At 40.1% G+C, this 12,491-nt stretch overlaps 1 protein-coding gene across 1 annotated transcript in view; it reads right to left on the reverse strand.

Moving 5' to 3' along the window:
* MBOAT1 (membrane bound O-acyltransferase domain containing 1) overlaps nt 1-12,491 on the reverse strand; it is a 112,711-nt gene that overhangs the window by 29,440 nt on the left and 70,780 nt on the right. The window contains exon 5 of the mRNA XM_050789552.1: nt 2,119-2,174. Within this exon, the coding sequence (XP_050645509.1) occupies nt 2,119-2,174 (56 nt within the window). The remainder of the gene's footprint in view (nt 1-2,118; nt 2,175-12,491) is intronic.

The following is a 12,491-nucleotide window of genomic DNA, read 5'->3' on the forward strand; positions in this document are numbered from 1 at the left end:
GGGAGTTCCTTGCCACTTTGTATATGTCTTCCCTGATACATCAGAGACAGCATCTTGCCTTTAACAGGCTGCCACAGCTTAAAAACCTCCCTGGTTGCACTAGGTGCAGACACCTACTACCAGCTGAGAGCTTGGTTGTGGGACATAATGGAAAAAGAAACAGGAGACTTTCCTCTTCCAAAAAAAAGGGGGGGGAGAATGTAATCTTGAGTGTGAGAAAATTACAAAGGAATTATCAACGTTTTCTTCTTTTTATCATTTGTTTGTATCAGAAAAACTCCCAACCAAGTCACATCTGTGCTTTCTGTGAAATGTACACATTAACGCAGAGTCAAAGAAACTGAAGTATTATCTTAAAAGCAATATGTCAACTGTAAAACTGTATATTCAGCTAAGGCTGAGTATGGTCACCAACCATGAAGGCAATTCAAAACCATGCCTAAGAGGAGGTAGAGTATTTCTGGAATTTACTTGTTCCTCCCACACACCAGAAAAAAAAAAAGAAAAGAAAGAAAAAGGCAAGTAAACATTTTGCTGCATTTAAGGGATGTTCCAGGAAATATGGTAAACTGAGAATGCTTTAAAAAGTAAATTTAGGCAACAAGGCTGCTTAAAAAGAAAAAAGAAGCAGTGCTTTTAAAAACATTTTTATAAGATCTCATCAAATAGTAATCTCTGGCAATCCTAGAAATTAAACTGATTTTAGCTATTGATTTCAGTTGCTAATGTCTATAACCACTACCAAGGGGACTTTCCAACTACAAGTAGAGTGACTAACTCACCCTGCTTTGCTCAGGACTCTCTGATTCTGGTACTGAAAGTCACATCTTCTGAAACCTTTTAGTACTGGGCAAACCAGGACGGTTGTTTACCCTAGAAAGACTCCATCCTTGGTATAAAACTACCCGGTTCTCTACAGAATGACTAAATCACCAAGTATGAACGAGGAATACACTAGGTCAAATGAAATTAAATCAGTTCACAAGCTTTAAGGAAAAATAAGGAAACTAGCTGTCAGAGATAAATTTCAACCTGTCAACATATAAAAAAAAAATGTTAACAGTCCAAAAGTGCTTGTTAGAGCAGTACAAATCCACAGAATATACTTTTACTAATTGTTCCTGGCCTCTCTAAAGCCCATATTGAAATCTTCCACCCTGAAATAATCTTCCTCCTTTCTTGGAACCCAGTCTGAACAATGTAAATCACACTTTCTGGCCATTTTTAGGCGGTGCCTGAGTGAAGAAAATGTTCAGCTTTACACAAACAGAAGATTCTTCCTTTTCCCAGCTTTGTTGTTGTTGTCGTCGTTGCTGTTGCTGTTGTTGTTGTTGAGTCTCGCTCTGTCACCCAGGCTGGAGTGCAGTGGCACGATCTCGGCTCACTGCAATCTCTGCCTCCTGGGTTCAAGTGATTCTCCTGCCTCAGCCTCCTAAGTAGCTGGGATTACATGTGGGTGGCACATGCCACCACGCCCGGCTAATTTTTGTATTTTTAGTAGAGACAGGGTTTCATCACGTTGGTCAGGCTTGTCTCAAACTCCTGACCTCGTGATCCACCCACCTCGGCCTCCCAAAGTGTTGGGATTACAGGCGTGAGCCACCGTGCCTGGCCCTTTTCCCAGCTTTTTATAGGGAATTATCATTAGATAATTTTCCAAGCCAAACAAACAAATGAAAACAAAAACAAAAACCAAAACAACCTAGCATTTAAAAATGATTAACCAGCCAATACTATTTAATCTTTCATTAGCTTGTGAGCTTCTCAGAGATTAAACCAAAGCGAAAAGGATGTCACTTCTTTTCAACAGATTTGAAAACAAAGGGCAGAGAGTATCACAAATTAACTTAAATTTAAAACATTGTAAGGATAAACAGAAAACACAGAGTTCTCAGTACAAATACGTCAGCAAATCCAGACTGCCGATTCCGCAGGAAAATGGTGAATCATGGCTGGAAAAGTGAAAGGCTATGATTGACGAGGCCTGGAAATTTTGAACAAGATAAAGCAAGATCTGCCAGCATTTGTCCAAACTTTGGACTGTGTACACCGTATAAAAAGATGAGCTCTGCATGTCAGGCTCACTCTGAGAACTAAAAGGAGGGTTGCTATTCTCACCATCATGAACTTGAAATGCCAAGGTTGTGATCTTCTGAGTGACAATCATCAGAGGCCTGGAAGGAAGATAGAAAATAATTAAGATTGGCAAGAAGGCCATTGATGTGCTCTGGCTGTGCTCCCACCCAAATCTCATCTTGAATTGTAGTTCCCATAATTCCCACGTGTCGTGGGAGGGGCCCAGTGGGACGTCATTGAATGATGGGAGCAGTTACCTCCATGCTGTTCTCGTGATACTAAGTGAGTTCTCACAAGACCTGATGGTTTTATAAGGGGCTTCCCCTTCTCCATTCACTCTGCAGTTCTCCTTGCTGCTGCCATGTGAAGAAAGCCATGTTTGCATCTCCTTCTGCCATGATTGTAAGTTTCCTGAGCCTCCCCAGCCATAAGGAACTGTGATTCAATTAAACCTCTTTCTTTATAAATTACCCAGTCTTGGGTATGTCTTATTAGCAGCGTGAGAATGGACTAATACAGCCTTTGGAAAGAAACTTTTATTCTATTTCTCTGGATGGTGGTTTTTTTCATCTCAAAGTTTATTAAATAAAAATACAAAAATAATGAATTTGAAATAAACCATTTTTATTTCCCTTTGAAATCACTTTACATAGGTAGATATAACAACAGTGAATAACAAGCTCACATTGGACACTCTAGTGTCGTTAATTGGTGTGGCCCCTGGACCAGCACCATCAGCATGCCCAGGAGCTAGCTGGAAATGCAAACTCCATTCCAGACCTAGAAAATGAGAATCTGATTTTTTGTTTAAACTCTATTGCCCAGCGGGGAATGCAGTGACATAAACATGGCTCACTGTGACCTCAACCTCCTGGGCTCAAGCAATCCTCCCACCTCAGCCTCCCAAATAGTTAGGATTACAGTTATGTACCATTGCACCCGGCTAATTTTTGTAATTTTTTGTAGAGACTGGGTCTTACTGTGTTGCCCAGGCTGGTCTCGAACGTGAGCTCAAGTGATCTTCCCACATGAGCCTCCGAAAGTGCTGGGATTACAGATGTGAGCAACCATGCCCACCTGAGAATCTGCATTTTAACAAGATTGCCAGGGAATTCACTCATTAAAATGTGAGAAGAGCTTGTTTGGAAGATACCTAATCCAGTGCACTGATGCCACCTGGATAGACAGATACACAGGCTCCTTCATCTAAAAGTGTTCTTCTATGCTTTGTTCTATAAAAGGCAATTCTTCCATACACATGAAGTAGAAGACACATTTGTAAAATGCAACCGCCTGTAAATAAACCATTTATTGGCCAACAATAACACCAACTTTAATTTGGAAAAAGCCATCAAATAAAAACTTGCCTGAGAAGTGGCATCTATGTCAACAAGGCTGCCAAGATATCTTAATGAGGGGAAGAAGAGTCTTTTTTTAACAAATAGTATTGGCACAATGAGATGTACACAGGAAAGAACACAAAAATCAATTCAAAATGTATCAAAGACCTAGATCTAAGAGCTAAAACAAGAGAACCCTTAGAAGAAAACATAAGTATAAATCTTTGCGACCTCAGGTTGGGCACTGGTTTCCAAAAGCACAAACAATAAAAGAAAAAAATAGATTAAATGAATATCATTAGAATTTAAATGTTTGTGCTTCGAAGGACACATACCACCCAAGAAAGTGAAAAGATGTTTCACGGAATGCAAGAAAATATTTGCAAACCATGTATCTGATAAGGGACTTTACTAGACTATATAAAAAAAACTCTTACAACTCAATAATACAAACCACTTTTAGGCCACATCTCATGTTGTCAATGATACTCATCCACTTCTCTGTGAGTCTATTTTCTTATCTCATTACTCTCATCCTAATTCCCATTTTCCATCTCTTGAAAATAATGAAGATATATTGTAAACTATAAATATATGTAAATAAGATAAACTATTTTAAAGAAAGTACCAACAAATACCCTTTGAAATCTTACCACTATTACCCAAATTTATATCTTATTTGCAATATCTTTATGTCTTAAAGCCCAATGGCCAGTGTTCATTATTTGAAACAAAATTGCTAATGTTGTACACGAGGCTGAGAGAGAGAAAGAGAGCTTGGCTGTGAAAGAAGAGAAGGAAGGTCATCTTCTCCACCAGATCTGGTGAGGCAGGTATAGCAAGATGTACTCACAGATGACAGCCACTTACACCATGCTCTTTTACATTGAAAACAAAATTGCTCTCGCAGAAGCATGAGGTTTTGGTCCTCGTAATAAGGGCTGCATTAAAGCTTTTTTAGACTAGACTGTAGCTCACCCTCCTGACAACAAGACTTCTGACCCATAACACGTAACAGATGACAAGGGCTATTTTTCTTGAAAGAGATTCACTCTAAGCATCACATTCAAGGTGGTTTCCAAACACGGCCTTCAAAGCACAAGAGTTTTCTTTCCAAAGCCTTTTTGTCTTATTTTGCTCTGTCTGAACGACAAAAAAAAAAACCAACCTCCAGGACCCAGCCTTCCTTAAAAAAGCCCAGTGTGCCAACCATGCTATTTGCAAACCAAGAAAGTTCCTATGTTCAACTGATAAAGAGATAAGATATGTCATTGTATTAGCCTACCTTTCTGTCTCTGTAGAAAGAGAACATTTGTTTTCCTCTATATTGGGTTAGACCTAATGTATTCCATGATTGGGTGGTACACGTTAAGCAAAACATTTAGTACCTGATATTCACATGTGCTGTGGCCATGAGAATGCACCTCTCAGATCTGGTTCTGTGCGAGTGAGCTGGCCCCATTGCTGCGATTTTACCCATGATCACACTGAGGCCATGCCTCCCTCGGGCTGCTCCCAGCTCTGACTGAGTACAGCAGGGATACTTAGGCAGGCCCCTCCCTACAAACTGTGATTCTCATCTGTCCAGGAATTTTATCTCACTCAAGGACTCTCTACTGAATTTGCCAAAACTGTCTTAGAACTGCACTCCTATCCAGGACCTCTCTTCCTTCCTTCGCTTTTTCCTTCTCAGGCGTCAAACCTGCATTTCAATCTGTTGGCTATTCCAGCCTCATCCATTTCCCCCTCCAATTTCCCTAGCAGGCATTTCACCAAACAAATCTCTTATATGCCTGTTTCCAGCTTGGCATCTGCTTTTCAGAGAACCCAGACTAATGCAGTACATAATACTGAATAGCTAGAGCAAAGTCAATAAATACTAATTATTCAATATAAAATCTGTACCATTGGGTCTATGTAAAAGCCATACTGTCATTCCTCAGAAAAGATGTTTTTATAGAAAAAAAATTAGAAGCTATGGGTCAAATGTTGTCACACATCATCTAGACCATACTTTCAACAATATATTGCTTCCATTTTAGATAGCTAAAGAAGTTAATTTAAATATTTAAATTTAACAATCTAAATAAAAAGAAATAACTCACATACTCACATGACAGTGAGTTTATAAAACATGATGAACTAGTAACTTGTAAAAATGCTGATCTAAAAGCAACTAAAAGGAAAAAGAGTTTAGAATCTTCCTACATGCTTACTTTTGTGCAGTGCAAGGAAAAGCACCATACTGTCTTTCTCAAAACAAGTTCTCTCTGAACACTTTTTAATTTGATGAATTTATTTAAACTTATAGAGAGATCTGATATGAAAATTTACTTTGCCCAAGTTACTAAGACTCGAGAATCAAATCCTTAGAGTTACTGACTTAAGATAAAACTTAAGTCGTCTATGTCATACTTCAATCAAATCATAAAACAATCCAGAACACATTTATTGATTTACTATTGGAATTCATGTTCTTTTTTTTTTTTTTTTTTTTTTTTTGCAAAAAAATACAAAACTCCGTACAGAAGAACATACTAAAAGCGCAGGAAGGACAAAAAAAGGAGGAGATCCATAAATGGCTCGTTGATGCAGCCCAACAATTTCCTTAGGATCATGAGGCCTCCGAACTTGAGCTTTCCTCAGATTTTCACTTCTCCAACTTTGGATTTAAACACACTTGTCAATTATAGGATCCAAGGAAACCATCTGGCCAGCCTGGAGTTGGACAGACTCCAGCATGGATGAAGTAAGGCTATTTTCCTTTTGTCCTATTAATTATTTTCATTATTTAAAAAAGCCAAAGAAAAATCTTATGTTTCTTCTCGAAACTAAGATAATTAGTCAAGACTAGAAAATGAAATATAATAGAATAGGAAAAATTAAGAGAAAACAAGTAGCTGAAGATATGTTTGAAGTAAAAAGGAAGCTAGAACAATGCCAACAATAATCCCCCCATTATTGCCTTCTGATACAGACTCCAGGCAATTCACCAGAGGTAGTACCCATTCATTCATTCCCAACATCAACTTCTAACCAAAAGTAACTTATCTTTAAAACATTAAACAAAATCTTAGTTTTGAGCAATATTTCAATAAAATCTACCTATTTTACCTTAATCTTTGGACCTAAAGTGGTAGAGTTCTGATGTCCCAGTAAAGGTAGGATGGGACAATGAGATAACCCAGCCATTGGTTACTGGTGTCGGAAGAGCCAACCAATCACACATCTGGCTGGCCAGCATCAAGATGAACTGACATTCAAGACTCTGATATTGTCCTAACAGGTAATTTTAGAACCAAAAGGCTCTACTTCATATCTTTATTACTTCCTTTGCTTATAATAAAAATCCACTTGTGGTACTTAGTAGAAAAGCAGGAAGTCAGGCAAGCAAGAAGTTTGGCAGGGTAAGAGAATACAAGTTCAACAAACTTCCACTCAACAGCAACCTAGACCACTACTGCCATCTTGCACAACTCCAGTGGGTGCCAAGATACAATGTGACTTGTACAACCTGTAGCTCAAACCCAGTAGCAAGGGACAGAGAAAGCTCAAGCAGCATTTCTTCACCTCCCTATTGCTTCTGCCTTTCCTATACCCTCCCCACACTTCCTGAATGACTGCAGAGGAGGAGGACGATATTACAGCTTCAGTGAAATGCTCCCAATTCCTGTCGATTATGCCAGCATGAAGGGAGAAAATAAGCGACTCCAGAAGTTGCAGCAAAGGAAGTACATAGCTCTACCGGGCTTCCTAGGGATGCAAATAAAGGCAGAGATCACTCCTCTGGACTCATTTCAGAGTTCACTGGTATCTATTCAGAACCATCCAGGGGTCAACTAGAGTAGGAAGCTTTTACTCTTTTAATTTCTTCAAAAATTTAACTTCTATATTTTGGCATTCAACAGCAAAATCACCAATTCTCTATTTGAGCAAGAACCCATCGAATATACTTGGTATAACTTATGTCTGCAGAACTGAATTCCAAGTAACTGCACTAGTTATTGAAAAGCTGGCAGCAGCATGAAAAAGAAACCTGAAATAAACAAATCTTGAAATCTCTTTGCAAATATCCTCTTTTTTCCTTATTATAGAACCCAATTATTTGAACTTACTGGCCTGGTCAGATGGAGTGACCAAGATGTCACAAACCAACAGAGGAAAACATTGTGCATGAAACAACAGGACAAATGATCTTCATCACTAGCAAGAGGTACAGGCAAGTAATATTTCTATTACACCCAGTTAAGGCAACAAGGAACACAAATGGCAGTTGTTCCAATTCTGTTAGCTTCAGTGTACCATAACCTTTTAACATGCATGCAAATATATTTAAATAAAATTCCAGGATTTTCTCTCATTATTATAGTAATATAAAACAGTAGAATGAGTATCAAAATCACCAATACTGTTTTTGCATTTTCAATATTTCCTTTCACTCTTTTTCTATATAGGTCCACATTAAAAAGAAAAATGCAATCTTGGGACATGTATTTGTCTTGCGGTTTTTATAGTCTTTGAAAATATCATTTTCAATGGAGGCATATTAGCACCATAATTTAATCATTCACCTCTTTTAGACCATTTAGGATGTTTCTGGTTTATCACCATTATTGACAACAGCTGAACATCTTTATGAACAAATTTTGATTTCCTTATGGTAATTTAACTCCTAGGAATTTATCCTATCATAGGACATGAACTTAAAAAAAAAAAAAAATCTTGCTTGAAATGGATGGTGAAACTGCCTTCCAGAAGAGTTATTTATGGCAGTTTACACTCCCCCTAGCAGTACATAAGAGTTCTCATCTCACAGTGTTTGCAACAACACGTGGGCAAATCAACCTGCCATCGTGATGGGAGAGCAATTATCTGCCTGAATCTGGCCTACCATGGCAAAAGGAAATAAGAGTTTTGCTGGGGCCCTCCAAAGAAAACTCGATTTGCACCCTTCTGTGAGCAAAAAGGAAGAATCAGTTTGCTCTCACACACCTAAAAGGAACCAAGTACCAGCCGTATTACAAGCAATCATTGAGCTTCCCCCAGGAGAAGAGGAAATACTCTAGTGCTTTTAACAGCCCACATTCACAGAGAAAACATATAGGACATTCACCACCACATGTATTGATATGAATTGTATCAGCAGCACCAATAAAAGTGTGTCTTGTTTGTTTCTCTTACCATTAATTCCAGTCCAGTCCATGAAAACTTGATTACTCTTAGAATGATAAATACAATTTCAAGTCCCAGAATAACCTAAAGTACAAGTTTATGTGTTCTCCAAAATTACACACACACACACACACACATATATATGTTGTTTGACACAAACACTAACCTCATCTGATCCCATTCAATTCCTATCTGTGCTCTTATTCTGAAGGCATAATAAAGTATGCTAAATATTTAGATTTGCATGCATGCTCAAAAGAGAATGCCTATACATCAGGCTGCTTTAAAACACCAGGTTCAACTCCAAAATACTACTTTATCTCTTGACAAAATCCTAAACAAGATATTTCAACTGCAATAGTAGAGTTAAATCAATTCCATTCTGATGAACTTGTGGTTTGCTTGCATGCCTGTAATAAGAATAAACACTGGTAAAGAACCTCTCTAATTGGCAATTTGTGATTTAAAACATTTTGTCAATTTCAGGTTGGTATGTACTCTCCATGGGTGTTAACTGACATTACCCAGGAAGAGGGATTTATGGTAGTGAGGCAGTGTGCCTTTATGGTGGTAGGGAAAAAAATGCTGCTTAATAATGATAAAAAGAAAAAAAGACAACATACCCTTCGAGAACTAGATAGTAGGGCCACTCAGTAATTAGAGAACTGAATCACGTGCAATTTTCAAGCAGATTTTTATTCTGTATTATTTCCCTAACAACAGTGTCCTTTCTAGTTCAAACATTTTATAGTTTTGTGGGTAACATCCGAGATTTCTTAATACAAGGAGATCCAAAAAATGCCAGAGAATAAACAACTCTCGAGGACATTTATCAAGACTACGTGGCTGAAAGCGAGGTTGACAGGAACTGATTTCCATCCTCCTCTGGTGTCAGACCCCCAAATCCACGACATTCAGAAACACGTGACTGTTTTCCACAAATGCCCTTTATTTTTTCCCTTTGGTAACTTCAGAACTCTGATTACACCCAAAATGATGTGGAAATTATTCAAGAGTTTATGGTTTTAATAAAACAAATGGAGATGTGACAAGAACAGCCAGAGATGCAGACGGTAGAGGCATCCTTATCCCGTACGATCAGGATCAGGGGACGGTTGTTAATTCATCAAAAGGTGGGGATCATAAAACAATGCGCATGAGCTTCCTAGGGCGGCTGTGAGAAATTACAAGCTGGGTGGCTTACAACCACAGAAATGCTTTCTCTCACAGTTCTTGAGGTTAAAAGTCCAAAATCAAGAGATCTGCAGGACTGGTTCCTTCTGGAGGCGCTGAGAGAGAATCTGCTCCGTTCTCCTTCCTCGCTTCCGGTGGCTGACGGCGACCCTTGAGCCCCTGGGCTTGCAGCTGCAGTACTCCAGTGTTGGCCTCCGTCTTCACGCGGCCGTCTTCCTCTATGCATGTCTGTGAGTCTGTCCCTCATGGCTTTCTTACCAGGACACAGTCATACTGGATCTAGGGCCCACTCTAATCCAGTGTGCCCTCATTTGTTTGTTTTGTTTGTTTGTTTGTTTTGAGACCAGGTCTCACCCCGTCGCCCAGGCTGGAGTGCAGTGACGTGGTCTCGGCTCCCTACAACTTCCATCTCATGTGATTCCCCTGCCTCAGCCTCCCAAGTATCTGTGGGACTACAGGTGTGTGCCACCACACTCCACTAATTTTTGTATTTTTTTGCAGAGATGGGGTTTCACCATGTTGGCCAGGCTGGTGTCAATCTCCCAGCCTCCCAAAGTCCCAAAGTGCTGAGATGACAACTGTGAGCCACGGTGCCCTGCCCAATGTAACCTCATCTTATCTTAACTAATTGCATCTGCAAAGACTATTTCCAAATAAGGACATATTCTGAGGTGCTGGGTGGACATGAATTTTGGGAGGATACTATTCAACCCAGTACACAATGATACACTCATATTTTAACCTTCTTTTTTTTTTTTTTTTTTTTCTAAGACAGGGTCTTGCTCTGTTGCCCAGGTGGAGTACAGTGGCATTATCACAGCTCACTGCAGCCTTGACCTCCTGGGCTCAAGCAATCCTTCTACCTCAGCCTCCTGAATAGCCAGCACTACAGGTACACACCACCACACCCAGCTGAGTGTTTAATTTTTTTGTAGAGATGGGGTCTCACTATGTTGCCCAGGCTGGTCTCAAACTCCTGGACTCAAGTGATCCTCCCACCTCAGCCTACCAAAATGCTGAGATTACAAGCATGAACCACCGTGCCCAGCCTTAACTTTCTATACAAACTTAAAATATGTAACTAGACATTCATTTTGCAGTCTTTGCTCGCTTCTGTCTCCTATCACCGGGCCTGGTGATAGGACACCAGGGTTCCCCAGTCACTGCCTCCTGAATAATGAACTAAGGAGCTTTCGACACAGGACCGAAGTGTTTCCTTGGAGTGCAGAGCTGCTGAAAGATGGCATCTCTCTCACACAAACCCCAGCCACTACCTCCAGAGTCATTCCCTCTAGCACAGGCTGAGAAGGTAAAAGAAAGTAAAGATGCTTGCAAAAGCCATCTGAGTGAAGAATCCTTCATGTTTATACTTCCTTCTCCCAACCCCCAATTCTTTCAGCATTCTCACTCACATTTAATTCAATGGCAATTATTTTTAATAGACTAAACTTATTTTGTTGGCTCTCCAAGAGACCCAATCTAGATTTAGAGAAACTATTCTCTCTCCTTTCACGTTCATATATAATAAGCTTACATGTAAGTTGTGATGGTCAATTTTGTGTGTCAACTTGACTGGGCTCAGGGATGCTCAGATAGCTGGTAGAACATTGTTTCTTGGTGTGTCTATGAGGGTTTGCAAAAGAGATTAGCATTTGAATCCATGGACTGAGCAAGGAAGATCCACCCTTGTCAGTATGGAAGACCATCATCCAATCCTTAGAGGGCAGGAACAGAAAGGCAAAAGGAAGGACTCATTCTCTTTCTCCTTGAGCTGAGACATCATCTTCTCCTGCCCTCAGGTATCAGAGCTCCTGGTGTGCAGGCCTTTGGACTCTGGGACTTACACTGCTAGTTCTCAGGCCTTCAGCCTCAGACTGAAACATACCACCAGCTTTTCTGGATCTCTAGCTCACAGATGGCAGATGGTGGGACTTCTTGGCCTCCATAATCACATAAGCCAATTCCCATAATAAATCCCCTCACATAAAAATCCTATTGGTTCTGTGTCTCTAGAGAATCCTGATACTGATACATACATACAACGGCAATAAACAAGTTTGGGAATAAACACATAAAACACTAGCTAAGTGTATGACACAATGGATGAGGGCCACCAGCTACAAACACTCTGTGCACCAGGGACAAGATATGACAGACAGGCAATAGTAGCACCAACCCTTCAGAGCCAGGCAAGAGACCCTCCTGCTACCTGAGATCCAAATGCATGACTCTGGGGTGCAGGGAGCCAGGGGGAGGGAGGGGATGAGGACCAGGGAAGCTTTTTAAGGAAAGTGATATTTGAGTTGAGTTTCTAAAAATAAAGTAAGAGATTTCCAGGTTGACAAAGATAGGAAGGGCTTTTATCAGGGGAATGAGCAAGGCACAGGCACAGAGGCAGGAACTAACCCAGCGTGTGTGCAGACCACAAACTTTTCTGCATTGTACAGTGGGAGCAGATGGCAGGAGATGAAGACTTAGCAGGTCCAGAGCATCATCAGCTTTGTATTTTAGAACCTCATTCTCATTTTTTCTTTTCTTTTTTTTTTGGACACAGTGTCTTGCTCTGTTACCCAGGCTAGAGTGCAGTGAGCACAATCATAGCTCATTGCAGCCTCAATCTCTTGGGTTCAAGAGATTTTCCCACCTCTACTGCCTGAGTAGCTGGGACTACAGGCACGTACCACCACACCCAGCTAATTTGTTTTTTTG

This window comes from Macaca thibetana, chromosome 4 (genome assembly GCF_024542745.1).
Source record: "Macaca thibetana thibetana isolate TM-01 chromosome 4, ASM2454274v1, whole genome shotgun sequence".
In the NCBI taxonomy this organism is placed as follows: Eukaryota; Metazoa; Chordata; class Mammalia; order Primates; family Cercopithecidae; genus Macaca; species Macaca thibetana.